Source organism: Emydura macquarii, unplaced genomic scaffold, assembly GCF_026122565.2.
Source record: "Emydura macquarii macquarii isolate MOO-44397 ecotype Brisbane River unplaced genomic scaffold, CSIRO-AGI_Emac_v2 contig_2676, whole genome shotgun sequence".
In the NCBI taxonomy this organism is placed as follows: Eukaryota; Metazoa; Chordata; order Testudines; family Chelidae; genus Emydura; species Emydura macquarii.
The window spans coordinates 14,721,503-14,744,751 of NW_027132813.1; the positions used below are offsets into that span (position 1 = coordinate 14,721,503).

The window sequence follows — 23,249 nt, forward strand, 5'->3', positions numbered from 1 at the left end:
GTCAATGTGAATACAATACAACTTCCATGAGTTCTATCTAGGAGTCTGAGTTGGGGCAGAGCATTTGTTATATGGATCAAGAACTGGACTCAGATCACCTACTCACTTCACACAGCACAACTGAACAGACCAGAATTACTTTCTGTCACTGTCAGCTTAACCTGGTCTGGATTCAAACCCATGACCTAGCAGGGAAACCCCTCACAACTGGTAGCCTTGATGGGCAGTCTCTGGAGGGAGGTTCTGGATTGATTATGCATGGTTCAGATCAGGTTCCGAGTGCAGTGATGAGAAGGTGCAACACAGTTTGCAATGCCATTGCCTCTGTTGCAACTGTTCTATGAATACAAAGGACTTTACTCTCCAGGACTGTTAAACCACTTTTGTTGGCACTACATTCACCTGGAACAATTTTCTGTCAATCAATATGCCTTGTATTTATACTGCAGTGAAAGAGAAAAAAGCACTACACGGATTATGTAATCTATGCTCTAAAACAGAGCAAAGAAGCAACCCATCCATACAGAGGCCAGTTTTTGTTAGATTCAGGCCACAGAATACAATTTGAAGAGCATGTATACAAAAATTACTTTGAAGTGTAAGACCTTCCCACAGTAGGCTGAGACGTATAGTACTGAACTGAGGATTTCTTATGTCAGAAGAAGACTGCCATACGAATGCGACATAAGCATATAATTGAAATAATTTATTTACCACTAGAGCACCACAAAAACAGACATACAATGTGTTAAAATACAAGGTAATCGGTCACCAAAATACAACACAGCTGTTCTTATGTTCCTTTTTTAAAAAAAAACCATGCCGTCCATACAACTGTATTGCTGCTAAACACACAAAAAATGCTATCCTAACCCACCCAGCTAAGTGCTAAGATTTGTCCCTCAGTCCCACCCCTTCGAGTCTGATCCTGTGAGGTACTGAGTCTCTCCTGCCCAGTGCTGAGTATCCTCAGTTCCCACTGACTTCACTGTGAGCTGAGCAGATCAGCACCTCACAGAGGGGCCTCATGCTTTGTGCCTCTGCACTTTATTTCCACTTACACCTCGTTCGGAGGCTTTACACTGGACTTAAATAAGTGGCTAGGCCTCCCTTCCTCTGCCCCTCTACACAGGGGTGCATTTCACCCCAAAGGAGCTCTGTCTGCACTTTGCAGGATCAGGCCCAATGTCCTTATTCACTAATGGAAAATATATGTCTAAAAATAAACCAAAAGAAAAAAGATTTAGGAGCTTTAAAATAGAACATTTCAAATACTATCAGTGCATTTCTGAGGAAAAATATACAAAACAAAACATTAGCCAATTTGGGGGAAATGACCTAAAGCAACTGTAAGGCATTAGGCACAGATTTTAAAAAACATACCCCTCCACCTCCCAAGCCCAAACTTTTGGCTGCGTCCAAAGCAGTGAGTATAGATTCACGCTAACGGCATCTCACATCCTGCCATTTCAAATCATCGTGCTTCAAAACCAGGGTTTTTTGGCCATATCTAAATTGATAGACAATAGCAAGTTGGTTTTTTAAGTTGCCCAACCCTTGCTCCCTTCTTACCCCTGCCATATAATTCTGATATTGAAGCTAATAAAACAGATTAGGGCTAAATGCTGCAAACGCTAGCAGTCACAGGGCTTTCTACCTCGAAGAGTTTCATTGATTTCCATGGGTCTCTCTTCAGGATAGTAAACACGGCTCTTGCAAGTGTTTGTAGGATTGGACCCTTTATTTGTTAATTTCAGTTTCCTAAATAATAATAAAAAAACCACATACACACAAAGGCTCATACACCTCCTCTGCACTGAGACAATAGGTGGGATCAGATTATTCACAGGGCTACATGGCTCCCAGGGAAGTCAACGGGAACTGTCTGTACAAATCAAAGGGGCAGAATCCAGACCTTGAGCCTGATTCTCCACTATGTTACTTCAGTTTTACAGCGGTGTTGCTCCTCTGAACTCAGTGGAGTTACACTATCCTAAATTCATGTTAACATAGTAGAGGATCAGGTCCCATATGCTTCGTTCTCAGATGGCAAAACTCTCATCGACTTAAATGGAGCCAGGATCTCTCCATAGGTAGGTCCTGTTCCTGTATTATCTTTGTGGGAGTGTTCCCTTTACATCCAATTGTCATATTTCCTTGCAGTTTTCAAGCTGTGCCATTCAGAACAATTTATAATGTGAAATCAATCGAACTATTTCTTTCATGTTTTTATCCCTTTGGCTAGTTTAGGGATCTATTGCTATTCATTTATTTTTAAACAATGTCTACGATGTAGATCAGTTTTTACTCCCTCTAGAGTAAGCTGACGATTGTTAGGGCCCAAAGGAGTTTCTTTAGGAGCCTTGAAAGAAAAGGGGTTAGCTGTAAAAAACCAAAAAGATTAAACAAATTTAGACGAAATTCACAAACCTGGGGCCCAATCCTCCAAATCCTTCCACGTGCCCACAGTCTCACTAGGCCTTATTTGCTGCCACAGAAGTCAGTGGAAAACCTTCTGCTGACCTCTGTGGGAGCAGAATCACTCCCATAGACTAACTGCAGGTGAAAAGCATGGCTGTGCATAGACCAACACAAGGCCTATAAACTGATGAATGCCACTCAAGCATTCTTTTGAGAGCTTCAGTGACACATGTGCTTTGCACTGGCCCTCTGCACAGTAGTGAATTTCTCTCTCTGTGTAAGGATTTGCAGGGCTGGGCCCTTGCCTCATATCACTTAGGCCATGAAATCATTTCATGAAAATCTTGCTCCTTTATCCCTCTGTTTGACTGTCCTTAGCCGAGAAAATAAAACAAAACTGGGTTTAAAACTCTGAGTCGCATTGCGATTCACTATTAGAAATGTGGATGATCTAGGGTATGGGGAAGGGAAGGGAAGAATATTTTAATCCATCCTTTTTGTAAAACAAAAAACAAATGGAGTCAGGTAGCTTATGTCATAATGATGAACAATATACAAAGCACATGTATAGCAAATATTATAAAACATGTATTTGTAGTGCAAGTCAAAATATAGGGACTCTACTCATACTGGCCAGCTAGAGGGAAACACATGACTGACTGATCAAAAAGAGCCCCAATTCAATTTCAAACTCATGAGAGTTGACAGTATTACAGAATACAAACATATGGTGAAAATTTACACATTACACACAAAGTACTTAATTTTTTTAATAGTTTACAATAGAGATCTACAGATATGTTTCCAATTAAGCTGGCTTTTACTACCCACCTATTGTAATACTATAGGTACGGTTACATATACCAAAAGAACAAAACATCCCATAGCATAGCTATACAGCAACATATTAAGGTCTGAAGATTAGACCAGTACATGTTAAATATTTCACTGGTTTACTAATCATTTACAGTAAAAAAAAATCAAAATCTTATAGACTTGTCTTTGAGACTGAAACAGAGCGTCCTTTATTAGTAAGTTTTTCAGTATTTAAAACAAGGGTTTGAGACCTTGCAAGAAGCCTCCCTAAGCCACTGGCATGAAAAATAAGGTATATTTAAGGCAGATTTTCTCAATAATGTAATAACTGACTTCTTCTGTTTTAATTGAACTAAACTAACCATTAGTTTCAGGATCTTTTGAGCTTGACTTCCCCTAAGCATTAAACGTATTTCTGGCAGTTTATTTGGTCTCCACTTTGTCCACATTTTTTCTTTTTTTCCAATGTCGAAGAAATGTTCATTTGATAGTTTTTACATACAAATAAATAATGCACTGTTAACGCTAAAACTAAAAAGAATGGGTAGGATGCCTATCACATAACAATACAGAGAGATCAAGTAAGGCATGGGACAGATACAGCAACTCCACTTAATGGGATTTTCCTGTTTTTTCCTTTCACATAGTAACACTAACATATTCTTCCAGTGTTTATTTTTTAAAAGGTGTGGTTCTTTTAGTTTGTGGTTTTTGTTTGCTTCTTGTCTATCTCACTAACTGAGTAGGTGAAATGTAGGATAGAGGCCTTCAATGTTTTGTTTCAGATGCCAGTTTAAAAAAACATAAACTTTCAAACAGTTCGGACTAGTACCACGTTTCTTCTTCTTCTTTAGTTTTTTTTTTTTAAACACTGATGAACCTAGGTTTTCTTTTTTCTTTCTTATTCTCATTTTCTTTCTTCCTTGGTTATTTATTTATTGACTGATTGATTGCTGTTTCAGGCATATCTTTTAGCTGCATTTGCAAGATTTTACGATCATGTTGGAAAGTTGTTCAATTTTGGGTGTTTTGCCGATGTAGTACAGGATGGTGAGAGGTTCTAAATCCTGGGACACACAACATGGAGAGGCAGATGCTTCTGGATTTATGGTGTTATACAAACTGAGTACCTAGAAGAAGAAAGGAAAAAATTGGGATGAAGACATTTATCCTTGAGTCCAAAAATCAATGCCTATCTGTGTGTCTAGCATCACTTGCTCCTATAGGACCTGATCCAAAGTCCAATGAAGTCAGTGGAAATGCTCCCATTGACTTCTATGAGCTTTGGATCAGGCCCATAGCCTTGGTCACTCCTTACACTTTAACTATACATCTCATCCCGTTTATCTCCCTTGCCAAAGACCAACTTCATGCCTTCTTCCTCACTCAGCCTGTACCCATCATCAATAGATGCCAGTATACACCAAGATATCCTTTCCTGCTTCAACGGATCTGTAAAAGCCTGTTCCATAGCACTTACCATCTAGAAATATCATACCAAACTCTGCTTAGTATTATATTATGTTGTGCCAGCTTGTAAACCGTCTGAGGTACGGACACTGACACAGATAGTTCACTGTACAACACGGTATGTGACTGCAGGGCCACACAAATTGTAATGAATAATACAATTGGTGTTGATGCTCAGCATTCTTTTACTTTGAGGATCTCTTATACCCTTGAGGTACTGTCTCCTTTATTTAGATTGTTAGCTTCTTGGGACAGAGACTGTGTCCTCTTACATGGCTGCAAAACACCAACCAAAAAACGTTTAAGTAAATAATAATGTGTGTGCAAAATGTCCATTGTTGGTAAATAAGCTTAGTCAGAGTTGAACTGAAAGGCTTTATACCTGCCAGGATCTGAGTTGAGTTCACTCTATAATGTTTTAAAATGTCAGCGATATACAGTAATTGTCGCTGGAGGAGAAAGGCGAAACACTAAAATCAGGTCTTAGCAGGTGAGTAAGAGAGGAAATTATTTTTAAATTACTTTATTTGAATGTACATTGACTTGATTTGTGCACAGATATTGGGGTTTGAGGGCACAATGGACTTCTGGATATTTTTCTAGGAACATCCCCGGAGACTGGATGTATTAGACATACATTCTGCACGTTACATTCTGTTAACATGGTGGGCACTGAAAGAGCTATATTTATGCTTTCAGATTTTAGTTGACTGTTAACTGATGTTGGTTTTGCATGTGCATCAAAGAGAGAAGGGAACTCTTCACTGAGTTAGGCACTCCTTTGTTTTCCTCCCATGCCTCTGTGTCCATTATTGCTGCTATGGATTCATTGTGACTTTGATAGCAAAACTCCTGTCTGGAACCAATTAAGGCAAAGTTAGCAGCTTGGCAGCTTTCATGACACATTAGATTCATATGCAGAACGGTTTTCTCTAAGGGAAGTATGTAGGTTACCCACTGATGATACACAGGTATTTCCGAGGATGCCATTAATGTGTTAGTTAAACACTAAGTGGCCTTTTCCCAGAGCTTCAGCACAGTGTTTGTAGCAGAGACAGAAGTCCTGTTCAGTACAGCAACACTAACTACTTTATGAAGCAACCTCTGACTTGTTGGGTAACTGTCCAAACCACATATTTGTGACCATGACAGTTATTCTTCCTCTTTCCTTAAAAAACAAGTACTGCTCCAAACTTTGCATACTACTGCTGTGTATCAGAGGGAATTTATACTTCCTTCTTGCATCTGAGCCTTGTTGACACCACTGGACTATAGTGATGCAGCCAGCCAGCCACACATATACAGTGCCCATGTACAGAATTGTTTATATTCAAGATCAAAACAGGCCTTTAACAGGACGATTTTCTCAGACTAGAGAAAGCAAGATTACTCTTCAATGTGCTGAAATCCAATTGCTTGCTAATGCTAATCTGATATTTTAAAGAAGGCTTGAGGAATGGGAGCCATCATTCTTGGCTTGAATCCAGCTGCAGATTCCATGGCACAATGCTGCAGAATCATCAATCAGGAGACAAGTTCAACTTTTCACATTCACTGAATCTTAAAAATAGACCAAAAATAGGGAATAAATCATATCTATTCAGTTTCCATGAAACTTGCAACAGGTGGCAGATCAACAGTGGAAACCAAAACCCTCCAATTATCCAAATAATAGATAAGGTCCAGATAGTGGCTGCAAAGGCTTCCCCTCACAGGTACACTATCATGCTTTTGTGATTTTGCAGGTGAAAGAAAGGGAATCCTTAGTGGAAGCTCCATTTTCTCAGGAAGCCTAGCAAAACTAGAACATGTTAAACTGCAGAGAGAGTGAGGCAAGTCTCATCTTGTCAGCAGGGCCAATGGTGAAGCTAAGGCACTCTCTTCTTCATGTTCGTGACATATGTGAGGCATCCATATGTCACAGTGATGGGCACACTATTAAGGGGAAATTCACTCCCATGCAGAGAGCCAGCACAAGGTCACATAAGTCCCACTTAAGCTCTAAGTTGAGGCCTGGCACGGTTCCATTTGCAGGGCTGAATTTCACCCTAAGTCATTAAAATAATAAATGTCTTGCACTATGAAAGCTTTTGGTATTTGGTGGCAATGATAGCTCTGGAAATATAATGCAACCCAAGGTTTTAACATAACTGTTCTAATACAAGTCACATGAATCAAAGTTCTCAAAAGGCAGGACTTACTCTGCTGTGCTGAGTATCTGAGCTCCATAAATATGGGCAGGCTCCTGCACAGAAATTAGCATGATACCCTTTAGGTTCATGAATCCATTTCCAGCCAAGATCCCTTTTGAAGTCAATATAAAGTGGACGCAGGCAGCAATTGTCCTGCACATTTCTGGAAATAAAAATACAGACAAATGCATTGTTCAGAACCAAAATGTGTGTGTGTGTGTATGTGTGTGTGTGGTGGGGGGAGAATCCATTTAATTGCTTCTTGCATAATGCTTTACAGGTGAGCTCAATCCTAACCCTCATACTGATTCACAGTGTAAGATTCCATACAGTGCCTAAGCAATGATATCAACTCCATGTATTAAGGACCAAATCCTGGTCCCACTGAAATTAGGGTGAGACATCAAAATCCTTCCTATGGATGCCTCACTACTGATATTGGATATGATTTGACACATTATCCCATATACAGGGGAAGCACTAATCAGTCACTAGTCTACTAATGTTGAATCAGGGGCATATATTTGAGAAATTAATCTATAGTTGTCTCCTGTGTGGAAACAACAGTGCCTGTGAGACTTAAGGTTTTCCCTGCAATGGGAAAATGTGCAGGGCAACTGACCAACCCGTATGGAATTATGTGACTCAGCTCTAATTCTTTAAACCATGGGATACTGGAAGAATCTACACTCATGGGATTCAAGAAGAAAGAGACAACTACTTGGAAATAAATAGTATCAGAGTATACCTGGAATAAATCAGAGTACACGGGAATCCATTGCTTAGGCACAATTATTTTTGCTCACATATACAATTGTTTGCCAGACTTAACATTAGGAAGGATTTTTCCCGAGGTCATATAGGTATGAAGCCTGCCAGGGTGAACTTCCTCTGAGGAGGTTAGCATCCTCCTATCAATGATCTAGTTCCTGTGATTGTATGACTGGTATGGTTGGGGACTAGTTCTTGTGGATCATGATATCCTGTTTGCTAAAGGTCATGGGTGTTCTCAACTCTCTTTAACTTCAATTAACTTCATCTCCTATTAGGTGCATATCCCACGTGGACATTTCAGTTTTACTATAGACTGACCTAACCTGTCTGTGAATGAAGGGTAGTGTTTTGTGTTAACACCTAGTGAAAAGATAAAGAAATTTATCAAATCATTTTATGAACGACCAAATTACCCATTAGAGGCCTGTAGGCATGTGTGAATAAATATAAGTAAGTTGACTATATACGGATATTTACCTAAAACAATAGGCAGCATCTAGAGCACGCTTCTTCCGCCGACTGGGTTGTTGCGACTCAAGTCTGTAGGAGGGTAATAACATTAGCAGAAGATGTGGGGTCTTCCCACTGTATTTGTTCTTATGGGACTTTAAAGCTTTCACATCACCACTGGAATATGTGTAGGAGTCATCAATACCTTCAAAAAATACATTTTGGTGATAAACATTGTGTTGCTTTTTCGTCACAAATTATATAACCATCTCTTTTAAAAAATCTGTCTCAGAAATCAGGTGGTGATGACATCAGCTGGGGGTGTCATAGGGGAGGGGAATCACAACCTGAGATCTCTGCATTAAGGTATATATAGGGTCATGTACTCCCATGTTTGACATTGTATTGGCCTTCCCCCAATTTCAGTCTATCTAAATGGCTTTTTGAAGATGATTAATGGATCTATCAAAATTAGTGATGAAAAACACCTGCTGGACCACCTAATCCATCCTCTTACCCAGGTGTGAATGTCCATTTTGTCTAAGCTAGTTTTAAATGGCCCATATGATGATGCTTTTGCTACTTTGCGTGGGAGACCAATCCAATAGAATCTCTCTCTTTTCATAAATTCACAGATTCTAAGGCCAGAAATCATCATTAGATCATCTCTTGACATTTAACCTACATTTTCCCTTGCTTAATTTCATTCCACCATCCCTATTTTTCCTCATTGTACCACATGAGCAATTCCTTTTCCTCCTTCATATTTACATCTTTCAACTACTTGTACACTCTCCTCTTATCTCCCATAGTCTTGCATATCACTAACCAAAACATATTATTTTGTTCTGCTAATTTTCCTTCATAAATCAATCCTTCCAGCCCCTTAATCTGGTATAGACAAGGCAACGAGGACGGAGTTAGAGATCACTGATATTAGGGTTAATTAATTTTTTTTGGAAGCCATTGACAATGATCTTAGATCACTACTAGTTTTATTTAGTAGGACAAAAGACTTCAAGAGATACAATAGGAATTTGGTGGATACAACATTGTAGATCATTTATACAAATTTGGCATGCACTGTATAGTTCTTCCCCAAATGATCTATGCCACAGTTAGACTTAATGCATATTGAAATGTTATGTCAGAGATATAACCAAGTGAAAACACCCAGGAGGAACAGGAGCCTCTAATATCCCCCAAGGAGTTGGGTGTCCATTTGCATGTACTCACAAGTTACTCACAGGTACGGATATGGTTTTACATCAGCCACAGAACCATTACCCTTCCAAAAATGGCATCTTGTGATCAGCCAAACAGTGTCTGGCACCATGACATTCTTCATGTCATGTAAGTGGCTCTTCTGTCCTCCAAATTCCAGATGACATTATTCATTTGTTTGGGGAAATGGAAAGCAAAACACCTGACTACTGCCTGGTCTATACTAGAGAACTTTACCATGCTAAGAACTGCTTAGTCCCTCTAGCACATCATGTTCACACATAAAAGTGATGCAAACAGTGTGCATGTACTCTGAATATTGTCTGGATTAGATCTGCCTACACCAGGGCTAATCAATGGTTTAGTCTACAGTATTGTAGCCTGCACCATTTAAGTGCTAATGTGGACAGCAATAAAATAGTTCAACTGAAACAGTTCAGTCAATCCTGTCAGCTCAGTTATGTCTCATATTGCAATGGTGACCTTTCAAGATCTCCCAGAATACATTGCTTTGGGAGCTGTGCCATAAATTATGAGATAGATACTGATAGGGCATTGGAGCTAAAATGGTTTGGAACAGGCTAGTGTGGATGCACGGAACTATCTGTGCTTATAGCAGTGCAATCTCATCTATTCAGATGTGGAACAGTTCGATTTTATAGTGTTGACATGGTTTTAGCCATGTGTCTTCAATCATCCCATTCCCCCCAACAAACAGTCAAAGCTCTCTAGTTCTTCATCATCCTCATACCCCAAAATGAGTTGTATTTTAGATTTTACAGAGACCATAGAAATTCCTTATTTATATATTTTAACCAGCAAACATCACTCCCCTTTGTACAAAAAAACCCTACAATTTTGTTGTTGTTTTGTTACCTGCAAATCTTGCTTCTAGCTCTTCACTTTTATTTGGGATGATATAATTATTTGAAGGCACGAAGGTGCAGCATGGACAATGTAAACTTATCTTAAATCCAAAGTTCCTCTCTGCAAAACATGAAGTGAGGGGGATCATTTTTACATCTGGAATGATCCTGAAATAATTCAGGTAATGGAGGAAGAGATGGGGTGGGAAAGCGGGAGGGAAGAGCATTAATCATCACCTTTGTGATGGAGCCATTCATGTACAGCGTCAGTGACATCAAAAGATAGCCATTCCCCTTCAGCTCTTGTTTTAACTACTTTGCTATCAATGTAGCGCTGTCCTGGCGAAGGTAGTTCTTTGGATTTAACAACCTGCAAGAAACAGTGAACAAGTCAAGACTGTCTGCAAATTACAGTTTTGCAGGCTTTTATCAAAATGGACAGCCTCTAAGAGCTCAACATAACACAGAGTTACGTTAATAAATAAATTAACAACAACAATCCACACATACACAGGATAGACAGCCATTCAGGCATTTCAAATGAAAATGTATACTAGGAGTCTTATCCTGCACTACTGCTATTGATGGTAGCTGTTTTGCTGAATTGCTGTTCAGAGCGCACAAGATCAGGGACTAACTCATGCCTATTGTGGTAAAAGTCACCTGAAAGATACTGGCAAATGAGATATTTTCCATCTCTGATTTCTATTGTTCTGTTCATATTGTCTCTGAACACCACCAGTTACTCCATAGTTCTGCGTAGTCATAGGAACACTGGAGTTGCCATGCTGCAGTTCATATCTGTCTCTAGTGCAATACATCTTGCCTCTAAAATGCTCGATGCTTCAAAAGAGGGTGAGGAATCCCCATATTTGCAGCTAGACTTACGAAGTATTTTTCTCAGCGAACACGGGGAAACTGCTGAAGTAATAAGTTTATATCCCGAAACACAAGCACTGTCTTCCACGTAAGTTCTCCAAGGGGAATCATGTAGAAATGACAGTAACAATATACTGCCCTGTAGCATAATACTGCAGAAGTGGTGGAGCAATGGGAATAAACTCAAAACATTAAATGAAATTAGTGAGGGTAGTTCACCATTGGGCATAATATATATGTTGGGTAAATTAACACATGCTCACCTCAGGCTGAACGAAAGCTTGTTGGTGCTGTGTACACTGATGATACTGTTATACTGCTCAAGAACAGTTCACCTGTACATAAATATTGCCTTGTTAGAGCTACTCATGTCTACTCTGACTCAGGGTTACTGGCCACATGAGTGCCCACTGTATACATTACAGGCAACCCATGTAACAGATGCAGCCAATTGTAGAAAGTGATGCAGTATAAAGCAGTGTGAATCCTAACTGAATATAGCCTTTTATTTGTACTATGTAGGATGATTTTTTAACCCAAATTTTCATTCCAACATCATTTGTATTTTATGTCAACAGATTTATCAAAACCTGGTACTGAGTCCACCAAAATCTCATTAGAAAAAACTCTTTTGTTACCTATATAAGACACTGCAGCACATTTCCAGATTCTCAAGTGCAACAAATTCTTCCCCTTATTTCCACACAACTGAGCAATCACCTCATTGTCTACAATCTCTGATTCCCTCCATATCTGGGAAGGAAAACTTGGGATTACAGCTATCTGTGAACTGGAATTCCAGTTCCCCGGTATTACTACATTGATGCTTTTGTGATACAGGGAGCTGATGCCATGTCACGTTAAGTAAATGTTAATCAAAATTTAACATCAGTTTGCACCCATTGGTATGCAATGGTGACTTGCATGCAGCTCTGTGACTTCATGTTTTTTTTCCACAGTCTGAGTCCATCTCTAAATGAATGATGACAGAGGTATCCATTTTTCCATCCTGTGTTCTCAACCGGTCAGCACTTTATTATATAATCAGCAAATGAGATGTTAAAATTCATCTGAAAAAAATCGTTAACAGGCATGAAAATAGGCCATGTGATTGAAATAGGTTCTTCATCATGAAAAAAATGGGAATTAGGCTACACTCAGATGGGAGATGAAGTGACTCCTCTTTCTAGATAGTGCTTTGGAATCCTTACAGATAAAAGATGTTCTATAAATGAATAGAGATTATAACACTCCACATCCTCTTTCCTATCTTCCCCTGTTGTCCTTCTCGCCACACTTTTTGCTGTGCACTTTATTTCTGTTCATACTCTACACTTGCAATAACCTCTCCACTTCCAGTACACTAGGACCTGCCATCTCTATCAAATACTGTTTCAAGCCCACTCACTCTTTTTGTGAAGCTTTTCTTTCTATGCTGATCTTCCCTCTGACAATGTGTCAGCACCTTCTCTGACCTGAAATATTCTCTTGTGAATTGCATTTGCATGAGTTAAACTATGAGTTCTTTTGGCAGGAGTCCTGCCTGTTTAAATTATCTGGAAAGTACCATGTACACTTCCAGTACAATAACATAATAATGGAAGATAGAGGTAAATAAGTGGAAAGAGAAAGGAAAGATATAAATGACTCCAGGTGTTGGGGAGAAGGGGATTGGGGTAAAATCCCCAATTTACAAAGCTATCCCTTCATACATCCATCTAGCATCTCCTCTAATCCTTCACTTTTAAGAGCTACAAAGAGTCTGATTTTCATTTGGATCCCAACTGGCTTTTTTGTTCATTATCACCTGCATATGAAGGTGACAGATTCAATCATGTGCAGGTTTAGGAGATATAACTTACATAAACAAAACACCATCACCCACATGTACCAGCGATACATTTGATCACCTGCACACATGGGTAGGTGACGATGCTCAAAAATGTCCATGCACAATACATTCACAGCATTATCAGTGTATGAGTGAAGGCTGCCTTTGAAAATCAGGCCCACGATATGTAAAAGCAGAGTGAGAGTTCTGTGAAATACTGCAGCTTATAAAGATGTGAATGATCTTGTGCATACATAACATGCTTTTCTGGCCTACCTTTCACATGCACTCACGCAATAATGTGATTTTAAAAAGGATTACTGCACAGTATGCAAATGTATGTGGTTGTGTGATGGAAAGATTACTCAGGTAAGAGGAATGTATCTAGTAAAGTTCTGGACAATTGCACATAGTATAACTTTGATTCAATAGCATTGCTTTGAAGTCTGAGGGCAGTTTCTTGTTTTTTGCCTGCTCTTTTTGTACATAGTACACCTCTGTAAAGGCAGTGACTGAGAGAAACCTCTTTGTTAATCTCTCTGAGATCTTCATAACTGTAGTATCTGAGTGTCTCATAATCTTTAATATATTTATCCTTAAGGGAGAGGATTATTCTAGACCAGAAATTCCCAAACTTTTTTTGCTGCTTGAGCCATGCTTTCAAGGGCATGGAGGATAGGCCCATCAATGGCTATTAGCCAGGATAGGCAAGGATTGCTGTTTGTCTGAAGTTGGGAATGGCCAATGGGATGGATCACTTGATGATTACCTGTTCTATTCATTCCCTCTGAAGCACCTGACATTGACCACTATCGGTACTGGGCTAGATGGACCACTGGTCTGACCCAGTATGGCCGTTCTTATGCTCATTTTCTATGGCACTGCCAAAAAAGTGGCATGGCTAAATATTCTGGACCAAGTTTCTTTTTACTTACTCATGCACTGAGGGCACCTTAACAAAACTCATAGATGGTGTCTTGCCCTGTTGCCTATGCTTTGTATTATCAGAACCCCTTGAAAAAAACCCCACAAACATACATTGTAGTTCATTTGGAGAGGCTGATGAAACAGCGTAGACAGAAACATGCATAAGACCTCATTTGCCTGCACATGTTTAATGAACCCTAACTCACGCAGATGAGTACTCACAGAGATTTTAAAGGGGCTACTCACAGGAATAAATTCTTGTGGATGCAAATAAGAGTTTCACAGTCTAGTTCTTTACAGATTACACAAGGGTATCTTTGCAGAATACACCCAAGGCCCTGCAAACAAACGGGGTATTCACATTTTGCTGCTTATTGCCTATAAGACCCAAAGTACTGTATCTTATGCTAAAATTTTCTAGTGGTGGCAGCATAGGGACAAAAAAACCCTCTCTCTGCCAGTCTCCATTCTGTACTTGCTCTCACCAAACATCCCACTCTTCAAATTCTGTAAAGGGACTCACTAAAAAGTCTCAATAGTTATGAAGTGACCCTGAAGCTCAAGGGGTGCATTCTCTGCTCAGCAAGCAGAGATACCTGTATGCATCTCCCTATCCATTGGGAAGAGAGTAGATCTTTCTGAGACTCTGGAATTACGAAGACCAGGATCACTATATTTAGTGGTGAAGAGGGTTAGAATTTCATCACAAATAGACATTAGAGGAAATGCATTTCTAGTATAGGGATGTAAAATGCTTAATGGTTAAATGGTTAACAGTTAAGTATTAGGCTTACCATTAAGACTAATATTTATCGGTTAACTGGTGGCATGGGGGTTAACTGGTGGCACAGGCTCTCTGTCTCCATGGTGACGGCATTGGGCAATGGCGGAGATGGCCACTCTGCTGCTGCCCAGGAAGACTGAGGCCCTGGTGCAGGCGCTGTGGAGCACCCTGCTGTGGAACACCAGGGACCACTGGTCCGAGACAGGGGTCCCCCTGGAGCCGGGCTGGGGGCGCTACCCAGAGGCTGAGGAAAGGGGGCAGGATGTGTGTGGGGGGACACAAAATTATATCGGTTAAATGGTTAACTGATATCATTTTAATAGTTTAAACGGTTACCTTTTGTAATGGATATTTACATCCCTATTCGAGTAGGTTGTACTCTCAATTTCTGTTGCCACTTGTTCTGCTTTGTTCTTCATACAAGCTACAGTGCATTAGCTTTTAAAAAAGACATTTTTTTTAAAAACTAAGAGAACAAGACAATTAGATGAAATTATTAAAATTCTGGAAGACAAACCTCCTTAATGTGGGTGTGTGTCTCCACTTCCAAGAGAACACTGCATGTTTCAGTAAATAACAAGGCAAAACATTCTATGTACCACGTAAAAACTAGGGGCAAGGATTGTCTTATTCTGTTTTGTAAAGCACTGTGTACACTTACACTGCTATATACTGCAATTTATATGATAATAAACAATAATGGAGAGTTTCTGAAACTAGCAGAAACACAGCTCTTTTTCCAAGACAGGCCAGACCCCAAGTTTGTGTAAATCAGTGTGGCTCCATTTCACTTCAGCAGAGTTATTTCCACCAGCTGAGGATCTGAATTTCTAACTTTTTAAATAGTGAAAATACAGAAATGCTCTGTTATAACCTTTGCATTGGCTACCTCCTTTTCACACAACTAACTGGCAAAAATAGGGGATAAATGAAGGACTGCTAACCATCTAAACCAGCATATTATCATCATCACACACATAAAAAGGTGGGAATCTCACAGAAAGACAAAGGCAAACTCTCTTCAAACAACTTAGAACTCCAAAAGCAACTTTCTTATAAATATAGTTAAGCTCCAAACTAGACCCTGATCCTGCAAACATTCAATCATCTGAAAAACTGTGCATACATAGATAGTCCTATGGACTATTCAAGTGCATAGTTACTCAGATACATAAGAGCTTCTAGGATCAGGACCATAGAGTAATCCAGGTATGGTGGCTTGGCCAACAGCTACTGGTATTCTTACAGCTACCACATTAAGAAATCAAAGAACAGAAAACCTCTAAACAAGTGTTCCAAGGACCTTGTAATTTATTACTAGGTAATTTTGGCTAATAAATCCATCACCTCCTTAAAAAACAAACAAACAAACCCAACTACAGTTCAGTAATGACCATATACAAATATAGATATGCAGGCTGATATTGTGCTTACACGCGTCAATTAGAGCCGAAAAAAACTCTAGGCTCACATCAAAGACCAAGCTTTAACAATAACAAAGGGCATTTTATACTTGGGGCTGGGTATTACGGTCACGAAATATTAGGAAACATTTTTGGCAACTTACCCTTCCTTTAAAAATATTACTGAATAATTTTCAAAACACAAAAATCAAACGGCAACCCTAGAATAACTATCTTGTCTACTACATTGCAACACTATTTAGGGTGACAACTATAATCAATTAATACGCTTTTTAGCTATTTCTATAAAACAGTAATATGAGGGTATTCTTTTGTAAAAAAATGGCAATAATCTGTTTCCCATCTCCAGGCACCCTGGGATCTCTGATCTCCTCCTTCCAGATACTCTTGGCTCACTTATAACTTCTTTTCTTCTGTTCTCTCCTCTGCCACTTCAGACCTCTCAGATTGTTTTGTATTATAGCATCTCCACAGACTCACTAATTCTTCCCACACTCATCAGTCAATATCCTTTGTCTCCCTGAGAACTTCATGTCAACTTTGTCAATAATGGAAATAACCTTCAGGATAACCTCTTTTATGGTTCACACTGTGATCCCAGGTAAGATGGCAAGAGTCACCAGATGCTATTTCATCCTGTACAATATAACTGAAAAGGTTTCCAAGTTTTGACATATGCAGTTTTTGGTTCCTGTGAAGTGTGTGCCATTCACTACTGAATAAGAGACTCATTCCCTGTCAGATCCCAGATTTCACTGATATTCTCAGACAATCTTCTTTAATTTCACGCTGTCCTTTCTAAGGAGTAAGGTTGAGAAACCAACCTCCAAGTTAGCCCCCAATTTCTTCTCACTCTACTGTTGAGTTCAGGAACTGGAATGAAAATCTTGCACTCTAGTAAGAAACAAATCCATATGTTTGTTGCAGATCACGATCATCTCTGATTGCTCTTCTCCTTCTTTTCTTTAATGATTCTGTGTGAAAATTCATGTTGTAAATTAACTGTGAAAAGATTTTGCAGCACATTTCATAAGATACTGATAAAACTGATCTAAATGAATTTGCTGGTTAAGTGGTTCTCACTATGGGTGCAAGAGAGCAACCATTTATTTGCTATAAGATTTGCTGCATGAATTTTCAAGATTTTTCTGGAACAGGTTTTGCAACACATTCAGACTCAGAGTCTGCTCTCAGAGCCGTACAACCCTATGCAATATTATAGAGCTACGAGGGTCTATGGCCCTGATCCAAACCCCACTGGAAGTCAGTGAAGGTCTTTCCCCTGACACAGTGGGCTTTGGATAGGCTCTAACTGAGGGCAGAATTTGGTCCTTAGAAACTAACCTACGAGGTGCAGGGTTCTTGCTAAAATACAAAAGTACAAAGTACTTGCCAAAATGTTTTTAAAACCTATAGCTCTATGATGCATTTGCTTGAAACTTGCCAGGCACATTCTTCACGCAAGCTTCCAGATAAAAAGAACATACTGCACACAGACCCAAATTCACTTTATCTCTAGGTGTGAGGCAGCTGCACTTGGCACAGTAACTGCCTAGCTGCATCAGCCTGCTAGTTGCTTTGAGGGTATGGAGGAGGGAGGATGCGATGGTTAAAGCAGATCAAAAAGGAAGCTGACCAGTTCAGGTGGTTGTCATGGTCAGGTCTCTAAACGTGATGATACAGCACTGCATCATCTCATGGTGGTGGGATGAGCCATGCAGAAGGCATCCCTATCCTCCAATGAAGGCCCTACTCAGCCAAATGAAGGTACATGTATGGGTGTGTACAATGCGTGGAGGTGGTGTTCCACAGCCTCTTTTCTATAAACACGTTTTACACTTAACCAGGAGGGAAGACTCTGCATTGTGTAAGCAACAAACAAGAAAGGAGGGTTGGGGATGGAAGATTTTGAAATACTCAATGCAATTTCCTGCAGTTTAGAAGATTTTAAGATAGTTCAGAAGAAAGGTTTTATGCAAAATGAAGCAAAACAAAAAAATCTTGTAAATGTATCTAGCATTTAGCTGTAACTTGCCAGAGGCAAGTTGGGTTTTATTAAAGCACCAACTAGGGGCCAAAGCCAACAAAGCAAGAATGGTTTTCCATTCTCCTATCCCTACCCTCAGAGTCCTATGCAATCACGTTCTCATCTCCCATTTTAATTTAGGTCTCTCCCGCTTCTCCTACACAGTCGTGTCCCCTGACATCTATAGCTTATATTCATGTGCATTTTATTGCAATATCTTGGCACCACACCTACTATCCAATTTAAAATGATTGACTCACTGCATCTCCCAAGATCCTGTCTCCCTCTCCATAAGTCACTCCTCTTTGTTCCTTTCCATCTCTGTTTGCTTTGTTTTTCTTAAAATCCCATTTTCTCTTGTGATTAACTTCCCTCCCATCCAAATCTTTACTCTGTCCCCCTCCAGTTTTCTTTCATCCTTTTTCCTCCACTATCCTTCACCCTCAGATCTTTTCCACTCACTTATCTGATCCTTTTCTGATCCCTGTGCATATACTTTGGACTGCTAGAGGTCGTGTGGAATCTAATGGGATTCAGAGCCATGTTGTTGCCCTGGGATTTTTGGTTCCAAGATGGGAGCAGGAGCTCACTGACAGAGCATCTCCTCTTCAGTCCTTTTTATTCTATGAAGGGGAGGGAGGAGTCTTGTATTCATGAAGAAGCAGATGGGGGTCACCTCTTCTTCTCTGTCAAGCATTGATTCTGCTCCATCCACAGGTAGGAAGACTAGAAATCCAACAAACTCTTTCTACCAGGCAGCCACTTCTTCCACTGCACCTTCTTCAGATTCCCCTGCCTATGAAGTTTTCATTTCACCAGCCAGTGAGGAAGCCATGTTCCTGCACACCAGTGAAAGAAGGGGGTACCTTTCTCTCTTCTTTTAGCAGAGAAGGGGTCTCTGTGTTCAGCTACATTCCTCCCTTATTTTTAGCCCAGGCCTGCGGCCCTTTTTACAAATTATTCTTTGATTATCTAGCTCCCAAGACAAAGCTGTGTGGCAGAAGCCATTTTTTCATCAGTGTGGCAAAAGAGTCTTGAATAAGTAATAATCAGAGCAAATCAGAGCTCCTTTTGCCAATACACACTTGCCTGAGGCCAAAAGACACCATAATACACCATGGTGGTCATTCTTCAGACCCAGGATTTATTAAACTCTCTTTCTAACTCAGTCATCTCTGTTCCTTAAAAAGCCAAAAGGATGACTTTCAGCAACACAAGGTTCTTTATCATTACTGAACATTCTGCCCAAAATGGAGGCTAAAGCGTCTCCCTCCACAACACGCCCAGCTCCTGCTAGTTTGGGGGTAGAACCCAGCCTAACCCTGTATCCTACAGGGTGTTAACTGCTAGGCCCCAAGATGTATCGAAATACAATACTGCATCTCTGTATTCAGTTGCTCTGACACTGTGTTGCTTTAATAAGGAATACTTGTCACTAACTTGAAAAATGTCTGTCTGGCAATGGTCTATATTTCTATGTTCAGTAATGTATACCTGTGACTATGTATTCACCTATGTCAATTTGTAACGGGATATGGTTTGCTTCTTCAGATTGCACTAGACTTCGCAGGATAACAAACAAAAGGGAATTATAATACAAATAGAAAGCAGTTAGGCATAAATACACCCCACATACCAGAGATACACTTAATACTGACCCACCAAGTCTCACCATTTCATTTTTTCCTTTTGCAGGGAAGAAAACTTATGTCCACATATTCTACGAAGTTTGTAGTATTTGTTATAGTGAAGCCAGATTTCAGATTGCAAGAGTATAATTTCTGGATAAAATCATATAAATTGTGATAACTATCAAAATAAGATGTTTTATATGTAATCCATCACAAAACCAGTCAAATGACGTCAAATGCCTCGGGTGAGGTTTATAGATAGATTGTCCTGGTTCAGATCCCCAAATCCAGTTTCTCTGACAAGTATTTCCCAAGGCATGAAAAATGCATTACTTAGCAAACCCATTTAATCAACTGGAATTCTCATTCAAACGAGAAATGGGGCCCACACAGTACTGCTCTCAATTACACGAGGGGTTAATCTGTGGTAGCTCCACTGAAGTTAATGTAATTACTTCAAATTTACACCATTGTAGCTTGGCCCAAGCTTTTAGTATCTTGTTCTAACTGTACTCCCTAACTGAATGAAAACAAGACAAAACACTGTCTGAATTGTAAGTGTGGTATTTGGAACACTGGCTGTGGTTTACATTTAAATCTGACTCATAATGGGGTGATATATTCCACGGCATCTTCTTTCTATCCCTCAAAAGGAGGCCCTTAAAAACCTTTAAGGTATCTTTGTCTGAAGTGTATACTCTTCTGTTCAGCTCTTATCCAATGCCACAGAAGTCTTGGATTGGGTCCTGACACATAAAGGGTAAAATTCTGCTCCCAGTTTCTTCAAATTCTTCATTGTAATCTGATGTCCCCCTTGGGCTCTAACCTGATGCTGCGTGCTTACTTCAGCTTGACTATTTCTTCCTCTAATGTTTCTTGTGGTGCATTCCTCTCTTCTACCAGCCAATCAGGTACCCATATAGAGAGAGCAGCCTCAGATAACAGCCACAATAAAAACCAGCGTTTCAACTGCATTTTTCACGATGCTTTATGATGTGTTACCAAAACATGGCGCCAGTTCCACAGGAAGTCATTTTAACATGTTATTGTTTGACAGTCTGTACCTAATAAAGCTACCTTAAAAACAATACCTCTCAGAACAAGTTGAGTGGATAGGAATCTGCCCTGCTGTGCTTTTCACGTGTCCTGCTTTGCTAAGATGCCTATTTATTTTTGGAACACTTATTCATAAAAGTTGGGCCTTTTGAGAAGAGTGCAGAAGTTTTATTCATAAATACAGAAGCACCTTAATAAAAGAAAGATGTGCTGAGTCTTCAAAGCAGACAAAAGCACTGATGAACAAAGACATTCCCATAACATCCAAGCTTTATTTGATCAAATTCCAATAAAGCCTGCATTTGGCATAAATCTTTAAAAACATAGCGAGGGCCACTGGAGGATGCTAGGACTTGTTTATTTAATCTTATTCCTTCTCCAAAAGGACTTTATCCTCCTCATATTCGCTAAAGTCTTGGTGTACATTTGAAAATGCATCACATGAATGCTTTTGAGCCGACGGTTAGGGACACACTAGGAAAGATCATTCTCTGGTGTTTGTGGCTGTGCTGTTTTCCTTCGAGCTTCCCACTCTCCAGAGTGCTGATGTTCAACAGCCACCATGAACTGATAAAAGGGAGTGTTCAGGGAGGAAAAGAGACAGAAATGATAGCTCTTTTGACAAGTTTAAATATCTGTGGGTCCATCCACCTGTTACAGGCTTAGAAAGATAGTAGCATCTATATAATACAGAAGAAGCTTGGCTCCTGCTCCTGAGAGGATGAAATAGGAATGAATGAGGATGAAATGAATGGAATGAAAATGGAATGAGAATGAAATGAGGAGGAATAGGATGAAATAGTTAGCACTTATACAGCACTTCACATCTGCACAGGGCTTTTCAGACATTCACTAACTGATCCTCAGAATGCCACTGTGAGGCAGGTAAGTGTTATTTTACCACTCTGACAGATGAGAAAACAAAAGCCCAAAGGGTCAGATTTGGATCTCATTAACACTAGTCAGGCACTGATTTCAGTGGAAGTACACTAAATTTATACTGATGTAAAAGTCATCAGAAACAAGTACAAAGGACATCAAGTGACTTGCCTGTGGTCACACAGCAAGTCAGTGGCAAAGCCAAGATTAGAACAAAGCCCCTGATACCTACAGTGGCACCACAGTGTGCAGAAGCGGGAATATCATTGACAGAATGGAGTCAATCAGGGCCAGATTAAAGCATAGGTACTATAAATGAATATCTGGGACCCAGCTTGCAGAGTCATGTGATTACATCAGAAATAAGCTTTCATTTAAAATTTTTAGTTTTCATGGCTGTAAAGAAAACCTTGAAAATGTGCCCCTGATGTAACCAATGCAGTGACATCTGCCTGAGTCCACGGGGGATAGAAACAATAGCTCTGAGAAGTGTAACTTCCCTGTGCATCTCAATAAGGTGTTAACTCTGAGATCTTTTCTGCGACAGGAGGAGAGGAGTGCAGCGGCCTGGGCCAACCCCTCAAACAGCTCACTCTGGCTACTGGGGTAAATACAATGCTGCCAAGCCTACTTCTCTGGGGGTGGGGAGAGGGGATCCTTCTGCCACCTCCAAGAGGGGGGAGGCCCTTGTTACTGCTCCTGGAGTGAGAACAGGGCTCCATGCCACTACCCCACCTCTCTGGGAAAGAAGAGAAGCCCACAGGCACCATCACACCAAACAGAGGGCTGGAATCATGGGGCTTTGTGTTCTGATGCATCTAGGGCCTGAGATTGCCTTAATACAGTCCTGGAATTAGTGCCCTTATTGGGTCTTAGCAAAACTCAGTGCACTCTTTTTCTGCTGAGGACCCAAAAGGAATGGACAGGAACTGTCAATAGAACGTCTTAGGGAAGCAAAGATTCTGCCTTTTATCTTTTTCAGCTTGAAAGGGGTGATTCTGTAAGGTGAGAGGCCCAGGTACCTGGAGAACTAGAGGGAGAATGCAAGGAAAGTTTTTCATTGTGATAGCTGTCAGGTGCTAATTTCGCCATCTCTCTCTTTCCCACCTTTATATTTTTGGCTGTAACTGTTCCCAAGATAAGACTATGACATTAACTCCAAATACTAGGACCCTGTCCTGTCATGCATGCTCTATTCACTGCTGCGTTACCAAGTTAGAAAAAGTACCTACTGGTACCAGACCTTTACACTCCACCCCACCCCGTTCACACACTGCTCAAATCATAGCCTCTCTGACTATGAGGTGAAATCTACTACATGGCAAAGCTGACAGGTCTCTTTGGTTTCCATGGAGCCCTTCACCCTCTCAAATCATCCTTGCACATACAATTTTGGGGGACACCTCCTTCCCATTGAAGTGGCTCCTGCCCCTCCCATCTCCCCCCTGAATTCAGCTTTGCAGAGGTAGATAGAGGACTCCCATGCATACTCATTCCCAGAAACTGGTGGAAATGGGAGTAATTTTAAATGAAATGAAAAACTAATGAACAGGATCTCATTAATGAAATACAATTCCAACACATAATGCAAATATCCAC

At 40.1% G+C, this 23,249-nt stretch overlaps 1 protein-coding gene across 1 annotated transcript in view; it reads right to left on the reverse strand.

Moving 5' to 3' along the window:
• Nucleotides 1–691: 691 nt before the first annotated feature.
• The window catches only part of TGFB2 (transforming growth factor beta 2), a 69,654-nt gene continuing 47,096 nt past the window's right edge, over nucleotides 692–23,249 (reverse strand). The window contains exons 3-7 of the mRNA XM_067564944.1: nucleotides 10,451–10,583; nucleotides 10,224–10,334; nucleotides 8,151–8,328; nucleotides 6,909–7,062; nucleotides 692–4,367 (exon numbers count right to left, since the gene is read on the reverse strand). Coding sequence (XP_067421045.1) covers nucleotides 4,209–4,367; nucleotides 6,909–7,062; nucleotides 8,151–8,328; nucleotides 10,224–10,334; nucleotides 10,451–10,583 — 735 coding nt within the window. The 3' untranslated portion in view covers nucleotides 692–4,208. The remainder of the gene's footprint in view (nucleotides 4,368–6,908; nucleotides 7,063–8,150; nucleotides 8,329–10,223; nucleotides 10,335–10,450; nucleotides 10,584–23,249) is intronic.